Source organism: Python bivittatus, unplaced genomic scaffold (assembly GCF_059951505.1).
Source record: "Python bivittatus isolate LINGU-HERP-01145 unplaced genomic scaffold, Pbiv_v1 ctg000070_np1212, whole genome shotgun sequence".
Lineage (NCBI taxonomy): Eukaryota > Metazoa > Chordata > Lepidosauria > Squamata > Pythonidae > Python > Python bivittatus.
This window is the reverse complement of record NW_028277034.1, coordinates 51631784-51658462: the sequence shown is the minus strand read 5'-3', so window position 1 is coordinate 51658462 and position 26679 is coordinate 51631784. Positions and strand designations below refer to the sequence as shown.

At 40.7% G+C, this 26679-nt stretch overlaps 1 protein-coding gene across 2 annotated transcripts in view; it reads right to left on the bottom strand.

Moving 5' to 3' along the window:
- SLC4A4 (solute carrier family 4 member 4) overlaps window positions 1–26679 on the bottom strand; it is a 183529-nt gene that overhangs the window by 147076 nt on the left and 9774 nt on the right. For both annotated transcript variants that reach the window (XM_088133174.1, XM_088133175.1), the window contains exon 2: window positions 455–528. In XM_088133174.1, coding sequence (XP_087989300.1) covers window positions 455–527 — 73 coding nt within the window. In that variant the 5' untranslated portion in view covers window position 528. The remainder of the gene's footprint in view (window positions 1–454; window positions 529–26679) is intronic.

Genomic DNA, 26679 nt, shown 5'->3' with positions numbered 1-26679 from the left:
GGGATGTTCTTGGTTTGAAAGAATCACCGAGAAACAGGTTCCTTCAGAGACAACACTCCTCACTTCACCCCTCTAACTCCTGCATTCAGAGCCAGCCCTGCCACCCTCTGGGTCTTCCAATGGCCAGGTTTTCCACAGCCAGATGTGGTTCAGTAAATATGCCTTTTGTGCACTCAAAGCCTACCTGCTGCACAAGGAAAACAAGCACCAACTCAAGAAACACAGAGGAATGATAGCACCCAGAATGCATCGAAACATCTCACAAATGTTTTCAAAAACAAGTTTTATAAAAAGCAAAATAGCCAAGCCTCCACATTGATCATCCCTATTGTTCTATGCTAATGTCATGCACAAACCACACTGTAGGATGCCTAATATATACACTCCTGAGCATGAAAAGACATCTTGGAAAAGAAGCAGCTACCTTAATGCTCAAGAGAAGACAGCTTCTTACCTTCTACTTCCTCATCATCGCATACGTGTTTAAGGAAGGAAGCCCCTCTGTCCAATACAGCTTCATCCTCCATCCTGTAATAGTAGAACAGAAAGAATGAGTGTTGAGACTTTTCCTGGAGACCGGCCCAACTCCTGGGAAGATTAACTTGCGGGCTATTTCTCATGTTACGAGAGAGCAGAATCTCATTTCCCCCTGGACTTGACACCCCTTCGTTTAGTCTTTCAGTGATGCTTGGCCAGCTCACCACAGCTCAGCTCCGAACCTTGTGAGCATATAGCAAAATTGATTGGTGAGGGAGAGAGGAGGGAGAAATAATCAAAGCTTAGGAGACTTCTCTTTCTTTCTTCAATTAAAAGGCAACCACAGAGAGAGAGAGAGAGAGAGAAAGACACAGGCTCACAAAAGCCAGGAGCGGTGTTCACATCAAGGTCGCCCTGCAGAGCAAAAGTCCACAGAAAGATCTATGGAAGACAATGAGGAAAAGACAAAAGGTCCACACAATGTCTGAATGCAGCTGAGGTACCTACCAGTCCCTTAATACCAGCAAAGCACACTTTTGTTGCAAAGCAAAGCTGTGTGTCACATATTGGCCTTATGGAAATCTGACATTTGAGGATCATCCATACACCAGTGCCAGAGCTATAGGCTTATTTGAATTTATTCTATGGCCATTCCTGCCACTTCTTTAATCTCCCCTTTCCTCTTTTTTGCATCTCCTCTCTTCCTTTGCTCTCAAGCATATGCATCCCATCACTTCTTTCCAGCTCTCAATAATAAATAAATAAATAGGCCTGCAGTATTGAACCGCGTAGATTCACCATACCCCCCCAAAGATATTATAGGTGAGAAACGCAATCTTCGGTCCTTTTCCCAATATATTTTCTTGATAGAAATCGTTCCAGATCTTTTTGAACAACAAAGTTCCATCTTGTATCACAAAACTGCTTTTGAAAGTTATTGTCATGAAGCTGATAGATAGCTTGACATGTAAAACTGTGGAAGCAGAATGGCTGTAAAAACCATAGATGTGCATGTGGTAGATGAGAAATGAAAAATATGAGAAAGGCAGTTTTCAGAAAACTGCTTTTCCCAAGTTAATGCTATGACTCAAACAGAACTTGCCTTGTGACTTAAGAAGCTCAACAGTACAGTATAACCACTGTACTAAGTCACATTCACAAGTTCTATAGCAGGTCTAGGGTAAATCCTTCCCATGCTTGAAATGACTGCTTACAGTAACCAGATATTCCAATATTCCAGTGTTCTTTCACAGTGGGAATTCTACACCAACATCAACCCCTCTAGGGTCCTTCAAGTTGCACTATCAATCCTGCTTAGTGTCCATTTTGTTCCTGAAGCTTTTACTACTCAGCACTATTTTTATTCCCACAGCCACTTTCACTATTTTCAGCTTCACTTTCCCCTCATGGGTGTGTTGACTCAAACAATTTGGTCTCTTTGTCAGCAAATAGCAACAGATGAGATCAGAGTATCGCAGCCAAACCAATAAAAGATAAGGAAGACAAAATTTCCGATTCCTATTCCTAATTACTCTCTTCTTCTTCAGTAAAATAAAGAGGTACTTTTAAAAGAAAAAAGAAAATGTAAAGCTCTAAATATTCAAATGTATGTTGAAAAGAAGATCATAACCAAATACTACACCAAACATATTTAAGCCCGTTGATACAAAAAATAAAATAAACCTCAGCATATAAGATTCTGAGATTATTACAAAAGCAATGGAATCTATTGCAATAAAAACCAGATATACTTTTTCAGGCATTCATAACTATATTATACTATAATAATAATATATAATAAAAGTATATGTGAAGCCACTGAATGTTAAAGCATATACATCACGATTATGTATAACTAAGGATATTGTGTAAAAATGAAATACTGCTATGGGATCAATACAAACTGGCTGAAAATTGTCATGATAAAAGAAATTGCATATAGTTAAAGAAAGCTCTCTGAATCAGGGTACAAAAATGTCAGGAAGTCGATAAACATCAACACAGCATAAACAACCCAATGGAGACATTACAGATAACTGATAATGACCTGACTTAAAGTCCTTTTCATGATTGACTGGAGAGGCTCCAGACATTTTGTCTACAATTATTATTTCTATGACCAAGATCAAAATACTTAAAGCGGTGGTCTTTCTCGTGGTAAATGTGTGGCTGTGAAAGCTGGACCTTGAGAAGGAACCAAAAAAAAACAACCTTCGAAGTATGGATTAGGAGATAGTTATTAGAAGTACTACGAACTGCAAAAAGAACCATCTATCTGAAATAAAGGCTGACTTTGAACTAATGATAGCAAGCAGAAGCTCACATACTTGAAGCTTGTGATGCCAATGGATGGTGCACCAGGAGAAATGAGAACGTTTGGCAGAAGGGAAGGAAGCAGGAGATGGGGAAGATAATGGATCAGATGGATGGACAGGATCAAAGCACTTAGAGGAATGTCTCTAAAAGTGCTATGGGTTCCTCATGGAGACAATCGCATCCATGCAATCACCAGGAGCCAAACTCAACTGAATGGCACTTTATCTATTCAATAATGTGCTTTAATCATCTGCCTCTACAGGAACTGCTTGCCACCGATTCTCAGTTGACAGTGTGCTTTCCTATATCTGTTCAGATCTACACATGCAGATACACACGCATCCTTTTGACAAATATGATCATCCTGCAACTTTATCAGCAGAGATCAAGCTATCCTAAGAGCTCAAGTAAACGAGACCATCCATACTGCACCATCTAAACTTTGACAATGAAATACAGACTATGCACCCCTTACACCGTGCACAATAAAACACACAAAATTCACCTCGTCTATTATGATCACTAAATTATTCAGTGCCATTTATGTATCCTTTGTTTTACACACAAATAACACGTTCTTTGGTTATTCTTTCTAGTTCTACAGCTATTGTGTTTTATTCTATGAAGCAGCAAAGTACTCTCTTGCTATTAATGTAGCAAAATTAACTTGAGAAGATGATGGGAATCTTTTATTCTGTGCACAACTCTTATGGGCTTGCATTTCTCTTTTAATTGCTACACAAAATCTGCACAAGCATATAGATACATAGTACAAACACACAAATGCATCAGATCCAGGCTAATCAGGCAAAACCCAATTCAAAGATTGATTTTAGTTGGAAACATCTACCTAATTCCATCTGAATCAGTTCAAAAACTTGATCCAATTCAATTCAGACTTTTGAGTCCAACTCTATCAGCTTGAGAAAAGATGTTTCTGCACACGCAAAGGAACATCCATATCAATTCAAAGATATTCAGTTCAATTTTCCAAGTCAATTAGGAAAGCCAATTGGATCTGAAGATTCAATCAAATCACTTTCAAATAAAATCTCCAATTATTTTTTTAATTCATCTGGGGTGCAAAAAGTCCTCATCCTTTCAAAAAAAAAAAATGGACCTCCCAAATATTCTGAAACTGTTCATACTGGAAAAAGCAATGGGGAAGAAAGAATCAGAAGCACACTTCTCATTTCAAAAAGCTTTTTTAAAAAATATATTTAAGATCATTTTTACAAACCACCCAGAGTCGCTCTGCAGTCAGATGGGCGGCGACAAATTTGAAATATAAATAAATAAAATAAATGAGTTTTATCTGGACAGCAATTATGTGTTGTTCTAAGAGAGCCAACACGGTGGAAGAGCAGAAATTCTTAACTAGAACTACGGGGTTCCAGGTTCTAGTGTCTCTTCAGCCATGGAAGCTACCTGGGGAACTTTGTAGGCAATCCCCCTGTCAGCACAACCTACCTCACAGGGTTGTTGGGGAGGAAAATGTGAGGATGAAGCACTATGTATGCTACCTTGAGCTCCTGAGCTCCTGAATGAAAGATGGCATCAGAGTCTAAAAGCTGATGGAAGGGGAGATGCCCACCAGCACTGCAGACCCACCACCATTCTGAAAGGTGTCAAGAACAGCACAGAAAAGCATAACGGTTGTTCTTGTAAGATGTCCTCTCCTTATGTAAGGTGTCCTCTCCCACGGATGGAAGGTCCCCAAACCCCAGAATCCAATTAAATGCATCCTAATGATAGAGGCACAGAAATTCTGAGGCCCTAAAATGTGTGTTCCACAGAATATGAGAACGTGCCAAAGAGAACATTTGCACTTAATTAAGCCTTCTGCCCTCACAGAGGTAAACTAATATTTTCTCTGATTGGTGTGAAACAGCCCCAACAGGGTTTCAAAGCAAATTTTCAAAGCAAAGCCGTACAGAAACAACACAATTTCTCCAGAGAAGAGAACAGCTAAACAGATGGAGTACTGCCATCTTTCGGCTAGAGAGTTCATCACAGCCTTGGGATTTTTTATTTTTATTTTAACTTTTAATACAAAACAAATACACTGCTAAAGCAAATCACTGTACTGGTAAATTTCACCAGAAAATTACTCAACACCAATCATTTCATTTTCCCTTACTGATATATAAAACAATCCCTTTCCCCCAAAAAATCATTTATAAAAATACCTATAATGAAGAAATACTAGTTTTTAATCAGGCACATGTGTGTATGTGTTTGGGTGTGTGCGTGCATCTTTTAAAACTGTAATGATGTTGAAAGCTTTCTAATGGTAAAGCTCCCCCCTTTTTTAAAGTTGAAAATGTTAATCAACTGGGTCTTGCAAGGAAGGAGATTCATGGCTTAGAACTCCAACATATTTAGACATTGCCTGGTTGGAGAAGATCCCTGCAGAATATTAGCTGGCAACTATTAAGCTGCTACACTACCAATTTTGTTTTTGTTGTTATTACTGATATCCAGCCTTTCATGCAAGAAAATGATAGTGGTCATTAAAACAACGATAGGTCCCAAACTTTCAGCTAAAAGGGGGTTCAGTCTAAAGATGCTGAGGACTGATGGTCCAGAGCACCACTGTAATTTAATACACTTGCTTATTTGGATTAGCAGGTAAACGTTAATCCATGAATTGAAATGAAAGGTGCAAAGTTGTTGTTGTTGTTCAGTCATTAAGTCGTGTCCGACTCTTTGTGACCCCTTGAACCAGGCTTCAAATCCATCTCCCTATAAACCAAGGTTTAAAGGTACTCCATCTTTGAGTGTACCTTCAAGTACCTCCTCTTGGTATAATTCTTGGGAGGCTCCATCTTCAGAGATATCACCCAGTTCATGGGAAATGTAGAATGGATGGATGGATGGTTCCATTACAATGTCATATGCTCTTGAAAACCATATCTATTTTCTATTCTCCTGCAATGGCCAGTCTGCCACAGTCTCTGCATAATCTTTATTGACAATTTTGTATTAATGGCTCATCCCTGAAACTGACAAACTTATGTATTCAATGTGATCATACTGTCAATGAAGTCTCTCTTCTTTTCAACTGCTTTGGTTTTCTGGATAAGGAAATAAATGCATTCCAGTCCAAACCCTTCATTATAGGAATGGCAATCCACGATCAATATAATAACACCATTATGAAAAAGACAAAATATTTACAGGGGAACCTAAAATCAAGAAACATCTAACTCAGGGTTCTCCAAAGTGGCCAATATTGACCCCCAAGAGTCAATGGAAATATCCATTGTTGTTATTACTATTATTATTATTAAAGTAGTATTTATTAAAATTATTTTCATATAATAAATGTTTGGGGGTCGATAAGCAATCTGAAACTTCATGAAGGGGTTGATGAGCTGAAGAGTTTGGGGACCCTAATCTAGCTGGCGCCTATAGTGATTGATTTCAGTGGAATCCAGTTATTTGCTTAGTTTGCATTTTCATTTTGATTTGTTTAACTTAGTTAAACTAATGCCATCTTGTGTCTGTAAATTATCTACTTTTATACTTCCTTATTTAACTTTATTATTCTATAGGTCATAGCCCCAGACAGCATAAAAGAAGATACAATATAAAATACAATGTAGCGTACATAATAAAAAGGCCTGTTATCGTGCTTAGTTTATTTGCTGACAACAAGAACAAATTCTACAAGTTACAAATACAAACCTCCTTGCGAAAGCAGAAGTTATCTTGAGATCTTTCGTCTGCCAAAGGAAGCTGTGCACAGAATTTTTCTGCTCAACCTCAGAATGGGCTAAGAGCTGTTCATAGCTCATTACAATTTTTTTCTTCCTAGCATTTTTCCCACAGGTGCAGGGTCTGCTTTTTTCGGATCAACCAAATGTTGATCTATTGCTTGCAACAGGAATTGACCGACCAGCTTGTCACCCGAGCCTGACATCGTGGACTGAGAGAGAGAGACTGGCTCAAAGACACCCAGCCGGCTTTCATGCCCAAGGCGGGACTAGAAGTCACCGTCTCCGGCTTTCTAGCCCGGAGCCTTCACCACTAGGCCAAACTGGCTCTCTAATAGCTCATTACAAACATCTTGGTAAAAATTACAATACAGCAGAATGTGATCCTTCAATTCACTACTCCCGTCTTTACAACGACAACGTCTTTCAACATTGGAGGTTTTGCAATAGTTACTCTACAGCACTGCTGAGTCTAAGATATTACACCTCAGTAGTGTGAAGGTCTTCCAAAATTTATTTATTATTGTTTGTAAGTTAGTCCAAATATAATGCTGGTTTAAAATAAAGCTTACTGTGACCCAACTGAGCTCTGAGTAACATCTTGCTATCCACTTTTATCAAAACATGTAATGGATTCCATTTTTGAAAAAGAAATACAGTAATAAGCTTACACTGTAGAAATGTGGCCTCTGTCTTCTACAGTGACAGGTAACAACCCAAGGCTGGTCCAATGAGCAAAGAACAAAATGGCGCTACATCCTCAATCACTGTTCGGAAATTGACTGGGTTGGCAATCAAAAGCTGGTAAGGAGCCACAATCACTCAAGGCCAGTGTAAGAGATTGCAGAGCTTGACAGACAGCAACCTAATTCAATAGAAGAGAACCTCTGTAGCTCAGGGTCGAACGGTGGAGTCCTGAGCTTAGTGGCTTGCCTGCAGACGTTTCGTTACCCAACTAGGTAGCATCATCATGTAACATCTGCAAGCAAATGGGACCAAGCTCAGGGAGCACCAAGGACTCCACAGCAACTTAATTTTAGGAGGACTAGACTGTACGGCATAAAATGCTCTGCATCTAACAAGGTAATACAATCGCTCTATTCATGGCACAGTAGCAGGCTGTTCAGCTTGCCAACAGCAGAAGTCAACAAACTTTGCCCAACAGTAGGACTGGCTCAGAGAAAACTATAAAAACGCAAAAACAAAATGAAATCTATTCAGTTCAGCACTAAATGGCAGGATCAAATACTCGGACCCAAATCTCACCTTCAAAATCATTTCAGTATGATTTTATTTTAGCAACACTTCTGTTGTTCACCAAAATCCATGCCAATTTCTTTCCAGTTTAGTGAATTCAGAGCATTCTGATTTTAATCATTCTGCTCCCTCAGCTCTTCTCAAAATATCCTATTTCTAGCCTAAAGCCTGCAATGGTTTCACTTTCTGAGCACATTTGCTTACACTCCTTTTCCAGCTATGTAATTTCCTCTAGGAGCATTTCTTCCGTCCCGGCTCTCGCTTTTTAAACACGGAGCCGCACGCGAGTCCCTTTGCAACAGCCTGGTACACAAAATGTTTATAGCTGCTGTGTCAGAATCAAAGTTCAGAACATGCCACAGCCCTAAGAACCTAGGGACAGACGTCGTAGCTCACTGCTACCAAAAAGAAAAAAAAAAAGCATATTATTGCTGTATTGCTAAACTTGCTTTCAAAACCTGCAGGGAAAAACTCAGCAAATCTTCGCACCAAACTTCCTGAAAGAATGTCAACCAGCTGAAAAACCTATATGGGTAGTGTTAAATGCAGCCAGTGAAAAATCTCCACTGAAATACTATTCCCTCCGAGGCCAGTGAGAGAGAGGGAGAAAAAAAACCCAGCGCCATTAATAGCTGCAGCCTTTACGTCAAGGCATGGACAAAATGTTAGAATTCACTCTGTTGGGCCCCTCCCTGTTGTGAAACAAGATCTCCCTTCCAGCAATACACAAGAGGTGCAAAACGGTGTAAAAGGGCAGGATACTATGCTCGGGTCACTGGACCAGAAGCCAGAGGAGGTCAATTTGTGGGAGGGGGGAAATGGGGCCATTGGTCCTTGCAGAAAATCTTTGGGAGCTGCCCAAGTTGACATGACTCCAAAGAAAATCCAGAGAAAATGAGAACTTGCAGGACACAGAGGCACCAGGTATATAAACCCATCCATTGAGATCAGATAAGAGCAGGCAGTTAAAAGTTTCTCTCAGCCCCTATCTGCCAGCAATTCATTCATCTTAAAATCCCCAGATTCCTTCCACCATATCTTCAAGAAAGTATCTGAATCCGTACTGCTAATGGCAGCAGAGAAGTAGATACATTACCTACCGGTAGATGATAATTCTACTGTCCTCCAGCTGACTTGTAGCGTGTTGAGACTACAACTCCCCAAATTGTTACTCTGGCTAGGAATTCTGCTAGCGTAATGTTGTAATTCAGATTAAGGTCCTGCCAAATACATGTTCCAGCTTTGTCTACTGAAAAGCCCCTACAGATGTGTCATGGCATTCTTGCTCACTACAGAGCTAGCATGCAATTCCATTAATTCAGTGAATTCAGTGAATTCCCCCATCTTTTCCGGATTCTCCTGGTCTTATAAGAATTCTCAAATGTTATTACTTTTGGACTTTGGCAGTGCTGCTGTCCAGTCCACAGAGAGTCAAAATTAGAGCATATTATTAAATGTTGACAAGGGCAGATATTTACAAGAACTGAAAGTCTGAGATCAATCAAGTAAACTTTTATTTGATTATCAGTATTTGCTTAGACAAGTTAGTATTATTTATCTGTAAGGGCATGAATGAAAAAAGTATTAAAACACATTTTTCATTCTCACAATTCAGCAGCATTTTTAAAGTACCTATTTATTTAGATTTTCTTTAGGATAAAGAAACATCAAGAAAAATAGATTGGTCAACTGAAACACAGCTTGTCTGTCAACTAAGTATATTTTTGAAATTGACTGACAGCCTTGTATGTTCCTACAACAAGGAAATTTTTCAATTTATATAGGAAGCCAAAATCCAATACAAATAGGAACCTAGAGTATTCTTAAATTGAAACCATAGTGTTTTCTTTAAAAAAAGGCAGAAGATCCAGAATCAAAGGATATGACTATCCCATAACGCTTGAATAGATTTGTGGGGAGGCTCAATACCTTTCTCCTTAATGCCAAAGTGTTTCAATCATCTGAAAACGTTTCACATATTTGGAAGTGCACCTATCCTTATTTTTATCCTGGAATTCCGGAATTTCAATACTTTAAAACTACGTCCTCTTCCTGTTTCTCCCCATCGTCTCTCTTTTCTGTTTTCAGTATTCTGGAAGACTGAAGTAGTTCCCTCTATAGATACAATATACAACTGAGTACTGTGACTAAAAATAATTATATATACCCATATGATTGCAATGATTTGGAGAGGGAAAACAGGTGAAAGAAGCAATCACAGAAGTCTAACAGATAATGTCCAAAACTCTTGTTCTTTACGGATTAAGTTGCCTCGGCTAACCTCTTGAATCCTGTTATTCATTGCAAATGTTATCTTTCGCTGCTACAAAAGATACCAATATCAATATTATGAGAACAGGTTTCAATCAGAGGGTGTGGCCATCTAACACCATTTTATGGACCTGAAATTCCAGTATAAAACAAAACATGTATTTGCACCAGTGTAAGCACATTAAACATTTCTGCCATCCTCAACACTGCTGGGGGGGATAGGGGACAATGAACAGGAGGGGGGGAGGAAGAGAAGCTAAAGAGGGTGTGCAATGATGTTAAAGTCTAAGCGCACCTCATCATGGCCCATTCACTCAGAGCAGGGTTTCTCAACCTTGGCAACTTTAAGACGTGCGGACTTCAACTCCCAGAATTCCGCAGCCATTCTGGGAATTGAAGTCCACATGTCTTAAAGTTGCCAAAGTTGAGAAACCCTGCACTAGAGGGTTCCTTTGCACCAAAATTAACTGAAATGTATGGTGTCAGTTTGAAGTTCCTTGAGTTGACCTCTGAAACACGACCATTAGTGTAGAAGAAGACTTGGATGCAAATCCAGGTTAAGTTTCTGCAGCGAAAGAGCCTAATGGAAAATATACGTTCCACTGCTATCTGTCTTTTTCCTAATAAAGACAAAACATTTTCACAGCCTTCCTCCCCTCCTGTTACAATATCCTCTGCAAGTCTTTGCAGTTTGTCAACATCCTTCTTGAGAGGTAGAAACATCAGCACCTCTCCTGAGAGTCTACCTGTGTTTCTCAACCTTGAGAACTTGAAGATGTGTGGCCTTCAACTCTCAGAATTCCCCAGCCAGCCATGCTGGCTGGGGAATTCTGGGAGTTGAAGTCCACACATCTTCAAGTTGCCCAGGTTGAGAAACACTGTTCCAACCGCTTCTCTCTTAAGAAGAACCTGAGTTTCATAATGGAAACCTTTGTACTGAACCCTGGACTCATGCTGGCATAAACCCATTAAGAATTACAGCCTTTGGAACATGCTATGTGTTACCTAACATGTATACTGTGTACTTGCCCGGGGAGGCGTGGTCTTTTCCCCTTCTATCAATTCCTTTGTTTTACAAAATGCCACTTCCTAATGCTCTGGTGGGTGTGTTGGTTTTGTGTTCGGTTTTATCTTTCGGGGAAATTGCAAAACAGCCATTGCGACCCAGTCAGAGTCGGTACCAGCAGAGAAAACACCAGAACCGAGTTTCCACCCACTGCTGCCCCTGCTCGGTCTCCCTCCCAGCGTGGCTACAGAGGAAGGTAGAAAACATAAAAGGGTGAAAGGAAAGAAAGTCCTTAACATTAAATTCCTCATCCTTAGAGGAAGCCTGTTTTTTTAAGGCTATTCTAAAACTTGGTCTCTATGCTGGCCTCTGGAAGAGAGAATTAAACCTTTATTAGCCCTTATGGGATTCTCTAGGAGTGACCCCTATAGGACAGCTGGTTAGTTTAGCCACAAATAACCCATGACTATTTTGAGCCACAACTAATCCCCTTTAACTCCACTGATGACGGGGTTATGCCATTCATATGACACTAACCCCACCCATAATCCAGTTAAGCCGGCCATGCAAATACAACCAATGTTTTTATAAGGATTATCAAAAAACGCATGAAGTACTTCAGACATGCTACTAATTGGTTTCCATTCTTTTTTTCCTTTTTGCTTAGGTGACCTCCAAAAACAACAGCCATCAGCTGCCTCTCTTCAAAAAGTTTGCTATTCCTTTTTAGATCCCAACACCTCCTTCCAGCCCACCTATGCTGGTGCCCACATATTCAGTTCAAAACATCTTCCTTTGCCCTGGGCAAAGTGGCATTGTCTCCCAGAAACCAAAGACTTGAAACAATTCACAGGCCAGCAGGGAAACTAGCCAGGTATTTTATTTTATTTTATTTTATTTTATTTTATTTTATTTTATTTCCAACACTCTAAACTGCCTACTTGCTGAACTCTGGGCAGTGCGCAGTAAATTGTAAAAAGCTAAAACCATATACAACCCTCTTACTGAAACATAATAAGCATACCTAAAACAGAGCCAAGCAAACAAAAATAACAGTATAATGTCTTGGAAGACATGGAAAGGAGGGGTGATGGTGACAAGCCAGGGCATCAACAAACAAGAAAGGAGACAGGCACAGACAGACTGTTTCAAGACAGCTGTTTCCCTTGCCCATCATGGTTACAAAGGAGCTCTTTTATGCCCGATCATATGCGCAATATCCTCTTACTATGTGCTTTGTAGCATGACTATCTTTAGCTGGGTACTTACACTAGCTTCCCCTAGCCTCACGTCTTCCAGATGTGGTGAGTTATAGCTCCCATCACCTTATGATGACTGGATAATAGATGCTCTTTGGGCCTCCCCCAGCTTCTTTAACTGGAGATGCTGAGGACTGAACCTTGGAATTCATAGCTCCAACTTCAGTAGCCCCAGAACTTCATGCATGGTGGAATCAAATCAGCTGCTAAGCTATATAACTTAATTGTAATTTAAATTACTTATAGCCCCCACCCCATCCTTGAGGTTGTGTAATGCAGCTGGTGTAACTAAGATGGAAGACAAAGGTGCTAGAATTGAGAATTGTCTCACTTCATCCTTCCCAACACTTTACTTTCAATTGCTCTGCAACTGGTAAAAGTCGTCTGCCATAGAGTGGCTATGTTGGCATAATAAGCTTACCCATTAATAATATAACCACTGCATACTCAATATGGGGATGGGTGGGAGTAGAGCAATATACTGAACCACAAATTATCCATGCTCACAACACGTCTTAGTTTCAAATGTGCAGTTCGATATCTGTTGTGTGAACACCCAGCTAGGAAACTGCTCATAGCTAACCTTCACTGATCTCTTAAAGCCAAGTAGGGTCAGTCCTCTTAACACATCCTGGAAGAAAACAGTGGCAAACCACTATCAGGGAAACTGCCTGGACATGTCATCAGCATGAAGACATTATCTTTCTTTTAGCTTTTAACAGGTGAGGGTATAGAGCCAGTATCTGCTCAGCATCAATTTTGACTCTCATCCTGCCCAGTCACTTAAAACCAACTCCCAATGGAAATATTCGGGGCTTTCTGTTTGTTTGCATTCTGTTAACTGGATCAGCATGGCTGCACGTTTCCTGCCAAGGAAAAGTCAGCACTGCACCTAGGTCTTTGCTACTAGGGAGATCCTTGCATTCAGACAACCCCATGATTACTTTCTAAGCTCTTTCCTGGGTTTAAAAGAAATCAGGGACAGGATATGAAACAATCCTACCAGTGTTATAGAACAGTGTTTCTCAACTTCAGCAACTTTAAGATGTGTGGATATCAACTCCTCATATTCCTCCAGCCAGCATGTATGGACCCTAACTCCCAGAATTCTGGGAGTTGAAGTCCACACAACTTACAAGTTGCTGAGGTTGAGAAGCACTGTTATAGAAGCTTTGGCCAGCTGGTGCAAAGGTGCTGACAGTTAGAAGAGGCTTTAAAAATTTAGTATAGACAAAAATCTATTTTAAGTCTCTGTTAATTGCTTATATAGATTTCTCTTCACCACAGGAACGATGCTTCTCGTTTCAGAGGAATAGTGTGTATCAGTAAAAACAGCAAGCGTGAAGTAAAGTGATCTAAAAGTACAATAATGTTGTTTATACTGTGGCTGTGGCCCATTACCTTGCTGTATCTTTCAAGACAATTTTGACATCATCTGAGAAAACAGAACTGAACTGCAGATAAGAAACTGCTGCCTGATCACTCATGGGCAGTGTCGTATGGGAAAGACAAAGTTAATTGAAATATCCCATTTATTTCTATGAGCTAAGAAGAGGAAAGCCGTTGGATACCCTCCAGGTGTTTTGAACTATAGCTTCAACTGTCGGTGGCCACGCTGAGAGTCTCAGTAGCTCAAAGGACCTGGAGTGTGCCAGGTCACACATCCATCCCCTAAGGGAACTGGCTGTGCCACTTTTCAATTTAGGAAAGGAGAATCACAGTCTTGCACAAGTTCACTGCTGCTATATTACCTCCCTACTTGTCAGAACAGGGTTCAACTGCATTTTTAATCACAACCTAGGCCTGGCTTTTTATCCCAGCCAGCTTTGAGATCTGTGGAATAGCTTCACAAAAGACACATCTCACCAAGGTTTGGATTTTCACACATCAGTGCCAGTAGAACAAGCCTCCGTTTTCCAGCCGTAAATCCATTCTTCCAAACGAATGCAAATGAAATTATCAGGAGAATTCTGCAATGATGTGAGTGTTAAAGATGCTATTAAAAGTCCTGATGCAGGCAGATCTTAACCCAGAAAAGCATTCTGGTCTCAAAACAGGTTGACTGCCTCACTAACTCCAGGTGTTTGGTTAATAGTGAAAGAATTAAGGGTAAGGCATCCTGCATGACGCTGTGCCTTTCTCCATTTAAAAAAGGAAATTATGCAAATAAAATTGGGACACAATCTGAGACAGCTCGGTATGCATGTTATTTATCGCTTCATTGCTGAGTCGGCACAGAGCTGTTCACAATTATTACAGGGCCCGTGACTTACCGGATCAAAATCTCTGAAGGAATCAGAACCTGCTTTCACATCATCCTTCAGCTGTGGACTTAAAGGGTAACCTTGGGCCAAGACATTTTATCTCTCTGCAACAGCTCCACGCTTCAGCAAGAAACACCCCTCCAGGCTTTGTGGCAAAGACAAATGGTACAATGACTACAACAGCCTTAACACACCAGAACTAGTGGTACAATAAATCAGTCTCCAATTGCATTCACTGCCATATTTTCCACAGGAATAACTGCCTCTTGTTCTGCTATGCAGCCTCTTAGCCATGCAAACAAGTTTTGGAGAAAAACCGATTAACCATGAATCTTTTTGCACCCTATTTCTGTGGAGCCTCTATAGCTGCCTAAAGGAAGAGGAAATTAATAACACTGAAACATGGTTATCTACAGCCATTATCTTGAATTTCTTTATTGCTCCGGCAAGAAGAACAAATGCCCTGGGACTAGTGCCAGATAACACTAGAGAGTGAGTTCAAAGATTTTAAAATCAACTCAGCAGGGCTTTGAGGGAGGTTACACTATTTCAGAGGTAGCTGGAGGCTCACCTTCACAATGCACCTCCCTACAAAGTCTGCTTTCCCTACAGAAAATCAGATGTCTGCTTGAAGTTCTCTCGCTTAACCTCCTCCTGGATCTTCTAAAAGATATCAGCCCAAGTAACCTGAATTTCCAGCAAAATAATGTTGTAAACTGTACTACGTCAGTCTTCCCCAAGGCAACCCTCCAATAGTGTTGGACTTGGAATTCTGGGAATTGTAGTCCAACACCTCTTGAAGGCAACACCACGAGGGGAAAGTCAACTTCAGAGGATGGTCAATACATTAAATTATGTTTTGCGTTTGCCTGCTGCTCTGTGCAGAAATCAGATCTCAGCCTTCCCCAAATCTCATGCCATAGCTCTTTAATAAGGTTTGTGTTTCTGCTATGTCTAAGCCTATCATTCTGGTTCCAGGAATGCATAAAGGCTGCACCATACCTACTTCCACACCTGGGCTGGAAAACATTCTCAGGGCACCACTATATGTGTACCAGGGTATACTTGGGACTAAGAATCCTGATTGTGCCAAGGTTTCTAATCACATGTTCTGCTCTGGGTCTGCATGGCTTATTTTTCCTTTTTCCGAGAAGTATTAAGGTTGGGAGCAAAGCCAACAGGTGCAGCGAAATCCCTGGCAGCTCCTTGGCATCCCCAAACATGGCAGTGAAGCAAAACAAGAAAAGATGCTCTAAAATAACAGTTGGGGAAGATCCAATCTCTCCAAACCTTTCAGCCTGAAATCTGCGGATCTGCCTTGTTTTATTTGTTTGTTTATTTATCTGTTAAATTGATATGCCACCCATCTCCCCCAGAGGGTGACTCTGGGCGGCTAACAATAAAAATCCAAAGTAGTAGAAACAATGAAAATATAAACATCCATATTAAAATTAGCTAATAACAATTCTTGCGAAGAGAGGACTCTTTGGAAAAGACCTTGATGCTGGGAAAGATGGAAGGCAAAAGGAGAAGAGGACGGCAGAGGATGAGATGGTTAGATAGCATCACTGAAGCAATGAGCATGAAACTGAGCCAACTCAGGGAGGCAGTGAAGGACAGGAAGGCCTGGCGCAATATGGTTCATGGGGTCACGAAGAGTCGGACACAACTTAACGACTGAACAACAACAACAAATAACAATTCTATACAAAAAGGCTATACAATTCAAGGTGATGTGGGGAGCAGTATCGATGATACCACCAGCCGATTCCAACAATGGAAGCCCGCATCACTCTCCCCAGGTCATCTGGGACAGCCATGTCTTCACATCTTCCAGAAGGCCAGGAGAGTGGGGGCAGGCCACACCTCAGGTGGTAAGCTGTTCCACAGGGCAAGGGCCATGGCAGAAGAGGCCCTCCTCCCAGATCCTGCCAGATGAAATTCCTTGACTGGTGCGGTCTCCAACATGCTCCTTCTGCCGAACCGAGTGGCGCAGGCGGATATAACGGGGGCAAGACAGCTCCTCAGATAATTGTCATATGGATGAGCTCACTGATGGGACCACCAAATTATTTTGCACCATCCAGGGCTGTTCAGCTGGCTCTACGACCAGGCGGCCAATTGTGGCTGCCGTGTGAAATGTTTGGTTATTTCTTATCGTCCTTTTAATCATCACCACCACCACCTAAGTGGGTTCTTTACCAATTCTCCAGTTCTGGAGTTAATTCAGCTCCACAGGCAAAGGGGGCTTAGTTTTGTGCAATTATTTCACTCACACAAAGAATCTTTGCTTCATCTTCCAGCATTTAAGTTCACTGTGGATGGTGGTGGTGGTGGACGGCAGTTTAGAAAAACCAACTATGCATCTAAATCCACATAATGCAGTAACCAAAATTTATGACCTGCCTGTGTTAACAGAGATCTTTCTCCTATCACCTTTGTACTCATCCATCTCACTACATTACATTAGCTTTCTATATTAAACCAGAATCATCCCACTCACCTCTCATGGCTAATAATCTAATTAAAGAAAACCCATTGCAAGCCAGAAGGCAAGAGTGTATAGTTCCCCCACTTGCACTGCAGGAACTAAAATTAAGCTCCTGCTTCAGCCTATATGAAAGGTTTGAACTCAAACACAAGCAAATACTAAAGCCTTTTTTTTTCTGAGTAAAATTATACACTCGCACAAGATTATGGATGAAGTTATTTTTCAGAACATAGTGCAAAATAAAAAGGTTAGTCCACCTGCTTGGGTTATCTGTTTTCCCCATTCTATTCAGTATCCGCCTGCTGACACCAGATGAGACAACATCTGGAGCAACAGTGAGCACATCACATCTCCTAGGAGAGAACAAAAGTGACTGCTAGTCTTAGAGGAAGTATTTGCTCTCCGTTCATGTATCACATCAATGAAAAGAGAGAGACAAGTGTTACATTAGTGCTCCCATGTGCTCCAAAACACTTTTTGGTGCCCAACTCTAAAGCACAGATGTCAGTAACTTCTTCAGTTTTTCTGGAAAACCTGATAGAATGAATCAGCAATGGAGACTGTTTGACATCCACTGAAAACTTTAAAAGCACAGACCAGTAGCAGTCAAGCTAGGTGCCTTACAGGTGCTTCAAACTACAAATTCATGGCTATGTTGGCTAGGGCTTAATGGAATTGTAATGCCCAGTCACTGGCCTCAACCTAGGGCAGTGTTTCTCAACCTTGGTTAACTTCAAGATGTGTGGACTTCAACTCTCAGAACTCCCCAGCCTGGCTGGGGAATTCTGGAAGTTGAAGTCCACACATCTTAAAGTGGGCAAGGTTGAGAAACACTGCCCTAGGGAATCAAACACATCTAACTGCCAGATGATTTTCAGTGGTTTTATAAGAATGTACAAGAGAGAAATACTATGTGAAAAAGCCTTTTCTTGTCATTGCAATCTAGTTGCACTGTTTAGGCATTTATGAACTCCAGGGAGATAAGGGGCTATTCACTAAGGCAACCCTTTTCAAACAAGGCCTTTTATAACTGCAGCTCTTACAAAACTTATGGGGACTGTGAGAACTGCTTGCTAATTCCTACCCGAGAGGAAAGGAGAGGGGTAGGTTGCTTTAAAGACCCAGCATCCCAAAGTGCTGATCAGAGACTAAGGAAGGTGACCCTGCCAGTGATACGCAGGAACCATTTCCTAGGCAAAGGGGGTTGAAGCATTCTTTAAGCCCAGAGCAATGAGATAACATTTGGAAGTGGCTCAGACAGACACCCTCCTGATTCGCAGAAGGAGGGAGAGGAGGTACAGGGCAATCAGACTTGCAAGGTTCTTTTATTATAGCTAGTCCCAATAAAAATAGTTTTAGCCATTGTGTGAAGTTGATTTCCTGGTCTAGTCTACCTAGTGGGGCCAACAGCAATCCTCTAATCCTATAGTTCTCACACGGTGCATGCTCTAGGCCAGTGTTCCTCAATCTTAACAACTTTAAGCTGTGTGGACTTCAACTCCCAGAATTCCCCAGCCATTCCCCATGCTGGCTGGGGAATTCTGGGAGTTCAAGTCCACACAGCTTAAAGGTTGAGAAACACTGCTCTAGGCTCACACCCCCAAAGAAAGCAGCATGGCAGTTAGAAGGCCACAAGGGGATGTATCTAAAGCAATGAGAATTAACGATAAAAAGTTCTTTAAATAAATTAGCCACAGGAAGCCACAAGAAAGGGCCTATTTAATAAGCAAAGCGACACTTGAGACCACACACCAAGAACACAAATCTTCAGCTGCACTTTTTTTTTCTTTTTACAGTTCTGCCTTATAGCCCTAGCAAATCATGAAATACTTGACAATATTAATAAAAACTGAACTCAGGGCGACCTGCACTAAGGGGAGGATCAAAATACAGTCAAGGATCTCTAGCAAAGGCGAACAAGCAGAGGCAAAAATAAATAAATAAAAGCCAGTTTTCTGTCTTTTCCTGTTGAATGTTTTGGTGCTCAAATGAAATGGTTTATGAGGGCGGCAGCAACAGCTGTGGCCAGAAAATAAAAAAGTAAATTAAAGCAAAGTTGCTCCACCATCAACCCCCACCCCAGTTAAACCAGACTGGATCTATCCTCTACTTTCAGACAACAACTGGAGGAAGAATCCAACATCTAAAGAGCCAGTAGCTTTCTTGTCTGTATTTTACTTGTACACATGTAAAAACATGTGTCTCATTTCTATAGTTGAGAATCTAAATTTGAGTCATCAGAACATAGACAGGAGATTGATGAATGCCCCATACCCCTACCTCTTACCATGGTTAGCAGAACTAAACCAAATCAAGATCAGGAAAAGAGCCCACATGTTCGATTCAGACATGTTTAAAAGTTTAGCATCTCTTAGTGCAGAAGGTAGGAAATGGTCTCATATCAGGTAAATCTATTTAATAGGGCTCAGGAAAACTAAGGATTCCAAAAAGCTCCTCTAGTGCATGCAGAGTGATCTACTACCTCCACACAAGTCTTTAAAGCAGCCTTTCCCAAGGTCACATAGCTGCCCTGCATAAGTGTCATGAGATCTGAAAAGACACAGCTGCTTTAAAAAGCTGAAGTTTGGTGCTATATTCACACCCCTACATGCTCCAAAGCATATTTTTGGAATCAAATTGAAGCACTACACAGCTTTATTATGTATCCATCAAGCCCAGAATATCTTCTCCAACTGGAAGTGGTCATCTACGTATCCTTCTCCAACCTACACTATAATTCAAAGTGCTATGACTACCTGCATAGCTTGGCCCCATGTATTTACCAGACTATGTCTCCCAAATGGGGCTCTTCCCCTCCTGGGTATTTCTTCTGAGAAGGGATGTTTAGGGTCACCACTTCATGTAAGCTGAAGGGGATGTAGGCCCAGAGCCAATCTTTCTTGATGGCTGCCCCCACACTATGAAACAACTGGATCCCAGGAGGCATTGTGCACCAACCTAAAACAGGGAACTTGCTAGTAATGAAGTCTGGATGCCTTTTTAAATAGGATTTTAAAAAAATAAATTCTGATTTTATTGTCATATTTTATTGTCATCATCTATTTTTCAGAAGACTCTGAATGCGTTGATGTTGCTGGTACTATAAACCACCTGGAGTCCCTGAAGTGGGTAGTAGATAAATTGTTGCATAAATAAAATAAAGTAAAATAATCTTAAGCTTTTGCACCAAATCCGAATGAGTTCTGTGAACTCAATCTGTTTCCTTAATGTTGGGTTCCGTGTACTGTGTGAACCCAAAAAAAATAGTTAACTCAGCAACTAGCTTAACTCTGTTGGGTTCATGGTTTACTATATGCACCAGAGTGCAGCATTTAATTTAGAAAGATACAAGAGAATTCAACTCCGTCAGATCATGCCCTCTGATTAGGGAGTGTCTGGTGTAATTGTACTTTGGAGCAACATGTTTCTAGGTGTGGAACAATCTGCACATACCCAGGAGCACCCTTTGAGTTGTAAATTCCAAGGCTGTCTTTCTAGCATCTATTGCAGGTTTGATTCTACATTCTGGAGAAGACTCACTGAATCTTTCATGTAGCTCTGAGATGGGGAACTTGAGGGGCAAAAGTGAGGGGTGCTAGGAGCTGTACTTAGTAATGTATTTTATTTACTTGATTTAGGCACTGCCTAACTCCCAAACAACTCTGGATGCCCCACAAAATAACAATATCTGAAGGACCACCAGTTCTTAATCTCCAGTACAGTCTCTTCAGAAATGTACGTAATAGTCAAGTCACAAATAAAACTTGCTGATGACTTTCCTATTAGGAAACACCAAAGTTAATCTTTTCCATCTCTTGTAGTTAATCTACATCCTTGGTAGTTCATCTTTTCCCCCTTTTTTTAAGTTTTGGGTGTAAATGGCACCTTTAGAGTGCAACCTTAGGCACATTGATTCAGAAAAAAATACTGAGTTAGACCATACTCGCACAGCCCACTTAACCTGACTACTGAATTCACCCAATTTCTGAGTCGGCACAATACAATGAACCATAAATGAACCACAAGGGCATGGTTTGCCTACCAAGTGAAGCCACAAGAGAAAGCTAAACTTAAAACTAACCAAGCTTAGCAGCTGCACAAATATAACCTCTAGGTTTATAACTAACCTGGTAAACCAGTGTTCCTCAACCTTGGCAACTTTAAGATGTGTGGACTTCAACTCCCAGAATTCCCCAGCCAGCTGGGGAATTCTGGGAGTTGAAGTCCACACATCTTAAAGTTGCCACGGTTGAGAAACACTGTGGTAGACAGTGTTGTGTGAACACATCCATTAACCAGCAGCAGTATTCCAGGGTTACAAACAACATGTTTTCCATCTTTTCCCAGAAATGGCAGGAACTAAACCTGGATCTCTTCCTATACAGTACAAACTGGATACTCTATCACTAATGCTACAAGTTTCCTAATACAAGTCTTGATTTGCTTCAACAGAGTGAACTTTCATTTACATGGAAGACACGTTGGGGGGGTTAAGACGGCTAAACCAATTCTCCGCCCCCCCCACCCCCCCCAGATAATTGCCCTGAGAATCATTTCTTCTGCTTTCTGCATAGCCAAGGTTCTACCCTTTTTGTTGAGATTTGCCAAAACAATGAATTTATGGCAGTCATATCAGGGCCAGAAAAAGCTAATTTGTTACTGCCATCTAACGGTAATCCAGATGTTGGCAGCCCTATTGAACTGGACAATCTCTGTGGAAGGGTGAAAATGCAACTTACTCTCCTGGTTCTTGCAACGGTCACGTCTCTAACTTCAACTGCAGGGCTGTTTCATTCAGGAATGCACTGCATTGGGGTCATTGCTGTGACCCAGCTTGTGTATTACCTTACTGGATTTTATTAAGGAAGCCCACACACAAAACTGGATTGTGGCATGCTGGACATAAGCCTTATGCAAACGTCACGGGGCTGTGTGAATGCCCAGAAACTTTACAGGCAGGACTAGTGTTTTGAGTGGGAAGGAAGAGTGTTTCATCCACACTCGCTTCCAAGCGCATGGTTGGAAAAGGGACAAATGACTCAGCCTTGGAACGCTGGGAATCACATACATTATGTAACTGCTTGGCACCCTCCAAGGGCGTTGGGACCACAACTCTCACAACTCCTGAAGATAGTCAGCCAGCAAAAGCTATATTGTTATTTTCCATTTTCATTCATGTATGAATTGCCAGCTCAATTATTACCCAAATATGCACTCAAAGAACACGGACCTTGGTTTTAACTATCAGCACAAATTCCTTGGAATCAAGTTTAAGGGTCAAGTGCATGAAGGCAGTGTTAACTTGATAGCCAGGTACCATAAAACAATTAATTCTGATCAAAAACTATATGCTAAGGTTAGAACGCTAAGACAAGGAAGCTGCATAATTGCTTTGAGAGAGAGAGAGAGAGAGAGAAGGGGAAAAATACACAAGCAACCTTCCTTCAGAATATTTTAGCTTCATTGCTGATTATCACGAAGAGAACTTACCTTTCCCAGGATTATTGCATAATACAGAACTCTATTATGTGCCATTGAGTCAGTGTCAACTCTTAGCAATCTCATAGATTTTCTCCATGACAATCTGTCCCTAACCTGGTAGTTATACTATACTAGTCCAAAAGAAGATCCAGAATTACCATGCAGTTACCTGGGAATTCTGGACACTATAAGACACCAGTTTGGGAAGGCTAATATATAACTGTTGTACCATATTAGGCCTGAACAAAGTTTGATGAACAAGGGAGGCATATACTACAGATAATTCTCATTTAGCAACCACAATTGGGACCAGCAACATAGTTGTGAAGCAAAGCGGTCGCTAAGTGAAACTGCGACTGTGCTTATGATCTTACTTCAGCTTTCCTTTGCTTTATAGACCTGCGAAGGTCGTCAATGCAAGGATTGGGCACAAAGTTAATTTTTCATCACCGTCGTAACTGTGAACAGTCACTGTACAAGGCAGTCGCTAAACAAGGACTACCTGTATGGGGAAGGAGGGCTGAAGATCACAAAATAGGTGGGGTTGTGTCACATTTGTAAGCAGGAGTGTTGAGGGGATGTCTGGAGCATCTGGGTTCTAACTGTGATGAGCTGATTCTTATGGCTTCCACTACAATTTTAATGTGCTTTCTGTCTCAAAATAGGAAGAAACAGTGCTGTCAATTTTAAGCAGTCATGGTTAGAGTGATCTAATACAGCAGAAAAGGAGATTGAAATGGGCATAAGCAGTCCTGGGACAAATAAAGACAAAGACCACTGCTCTGCAATGCTTCAGATTTAACTGGGAGGAAAAATGTGGAGTTGCCAGAATGTGCTGTGTGTGTCCCCAAACTCCTTTTTTGGAATCGATTCCGAAGCACTACAAAGTCCTAGTTAAAACTGTTTTATGTTTATGTTATGCAGTATTGGTTTACTACATAGTACCCATTTTTCAGAAAACTGTTGAGAGCTGCTTTGGGAGACCATTTTAAAAAAGGAAGATTTCTGATCAATGCAAAGAGCCAGATCTTTTCCTTGTCACAACATTCTTGTGGGAAATCAGTTCCCCCATGGTTTTCTTTTCTTTAGCCAGTGAATGGGGCAAGGTCACCATGGTCTTGAAATCTCCACTGAGAGCCACTATATAAGCACCTACACACCACTAATTCTCAAGTGCTTAAGATAAGGATAGACCAATTACAGGTAGTCCCCAGTTTAAGAACGAGTTCCGTTCCCAAAGTCTGTCCTTAAGTCGAATTTGTACGTCAGCCAGAACAGTATTATTGTATAATACTGTGTAAGTAGTATTGTGTGATGAACTTGAACCACTGTATATTTAACTCAAATTATTGTGTATTTAACTCGAACTTTCCTATAATAGGCTCTGTTCTTAACTATGGGTTGTCTGTAACCCAGGAGTTAAAATGTGAAGAGAAGATGCATGTTCACAACATTCACATAACACTGAAAGATTTATGGGCTGCATTTCCCCAGCAGGCTAAATTTGGTTAGTGCTAATGTAGTTTATGGCATAATGTGTTGTGTTAATCCAGTTCTTTTGGTCAGGTTATGCAAACCCAGAGAACGGATTAACTAGGTAACCAAGTTAAGCATATAGGACAAATACAGCTGATGTCTTCTACAGAAAGAGCCATCTGAACAGTTTTTGACATTTTGATTTGCCACGCTCAATCTAATGACTATGCCACCACACTCTGGCAAGTGTGACATTGACAGCTTTTTCTTCTAACTTTGGAACACAGTTGTGTTCCTGTCAATTCCAACTCTCAACCATGGTAAAAAGCAATTGACCTTTGAGGATGCAAATACACTGTGAGCCACTAGTGTCCCCATGCAACAAACTCTATATCAATTTGTATAGGATAAATGGAAGTTAATACCTTGAGATGATTGCAAATACTCAACAAACAATAAACAGTTTGGAATCCAAGTCAGACAGATATTTTACATAATAAACAACACTTACAGAAAATACAGCAAAAATCTACAAGTATTGTTCAATTTTCAAAACTACTTATTCATGAAATACTCTGTATCCTAGTCTTCTGTAATGATAGGTAGAAACCTGTCCCAAAAAGGAATACAGAAATGGTTGTGATGTAAAAATTTTACTAGTCCCCAAGTAAACCTAGGATAGATATGCAAACATTTCTGAATCATGTTAGATTTCAACCCTGGTCACAGAGTAGAAATATAGCCCAAAAACTGGTTTTTCTTGTTTTTTTCATTCTAGCTTTCTTTATTTGAGATAGCAGTTAAGAACAACAGAGCTCAACTTGTACATTGATGGTCCAAAACTGATGGTTGCACTTGGTTCAAATTGGCAAATCTTCCCCAAAAGTTAACATTCCAGCAGTGTTACCAAACCAAAGACCTGAAAGAATTCAGACTTCTCACTCCAAAATGTTTCTTGATACTGTGCCCCTTCTAACCCAGTTTTTTTTTTTTATTTATTTATCTATCAAATTTGTCACCGCCCATCTCGTTAAAAAACAACTGGTAGGCAGTGAGGCTGGAGGGTTTCAAAGTATAGTATTTGAAACTGAGATCTTCCACCAACGAAGCTTTTATTTTACTACTGAATTTTTTTCATCCCTTCAAAATACAGTGTCCCTGTTTACACATAAATTTAAGTCCTCTGTTGATTTATTTGGTTAAGCATATTGTAAAAACCTTCACTGTGGTTTCTAAACCATGGTTATGGTCCAGCACTATAAGTTCAGCCTCTGTGACTTATTTAACCACCATGGTTTAACAAACCTACCCATCTGTGTTTAGTGCATTGATATGAAACTGTTCTCCCACCAGGGCTCTCAATGGGCACACATGGGATTTCCAAGTGATCAGCCATCCAGGCAGTGACCAATGTAAGAAACCAGTGTTGACTTACGAACTTTCAGATATGTCCCTACTCCTAAAATCACAGCCAGGCAGCAAAAGAGGAAGAGTTATTGGAAGTCTTGGTCAGCTTCCATGCATCAGTGATTTACATTGGCTTGGTGGGGTGACAAGTCTACTCAAAAAGCAACCAGCTCCACATCAACTCTGGAATAACTAACAACATGGAAACTCTTGTAAGTTAAAAGTTAACAGAAGAACATAAGTACTTAAGGATTACATCAGGCACCAACTTGCAAGAATTGAACCTGCCCATCTGGTCCAAACATCTGGAGAGGGTCTGCTGAGAATACTCCTGCACAGAAATACATGGGGATGGTCTAGGCAGCAGGCCTTCTCTGTCACGGCTCCCATATGCCCCTGGAGTTGCATTTGGCCATTTGTTCCTTGCATTTCATAAAGTAATTAAAACCATACATGGGTTTGGCTTGAACCAATCGATCATGGGTGCTCATTTTGGGTAGACATGTTACTGTTTTTATATTATTCATTCATTGCTTTGCTTTGTTATCCACCACCCAGAGTTGTAATTGATTGAGTGGCTTACAAATATTGTAAATAAAGTATGAATTCCATTGCCAGATTATGCCAATACTCTTTAATTTGTTTCTCACAGAGTGCCCACAAGCAATTGATGAAGGTATTCTCCTCTCCTGCTCCTGTTCTTCTGCATATGGCATTTGGATACCTCCGTTCCCAACCCAAAGGTAATGCTGAATATTTCATAGATGGACTTAAAAAGATATTGGATACATTTAAGTTAGCAATTATCACATCTGATAAGAATGAATTCCATTGGTAACTATGTTTTGTATGAAGAACATACTCTTCTTTGATTATCTCTCCTTTGCATTATCAGACCCAGACTCCATATCGCTGCCAACCTGCCAACCATTCTTTTGTCTCTCCTAAGCATGCTTCCTTCCAGTCAACTTCACTGAATGACCTCTGATCCTAATATTTTGAGACAGGGAGCAAAACTCTTCCCTTTCCACTTCTACTTTCTCCAGGCCATGCCTGGTTTTCTCAGTTTTGGTCCCCCATCAGTCACTTTTCTAAATTTGGAAGTCCCCAAATACTGTAGCCTATTTGAGACATCTCATTTTGGTTGACCTCTTCTGTACTTTTCCCAATTTGATTATATCCTTTTTTCAAATGTGACAGTTGATGTGGATCCAGTATTCCAGGAACGGACAATATCACAGCTCTGTATCAGGGT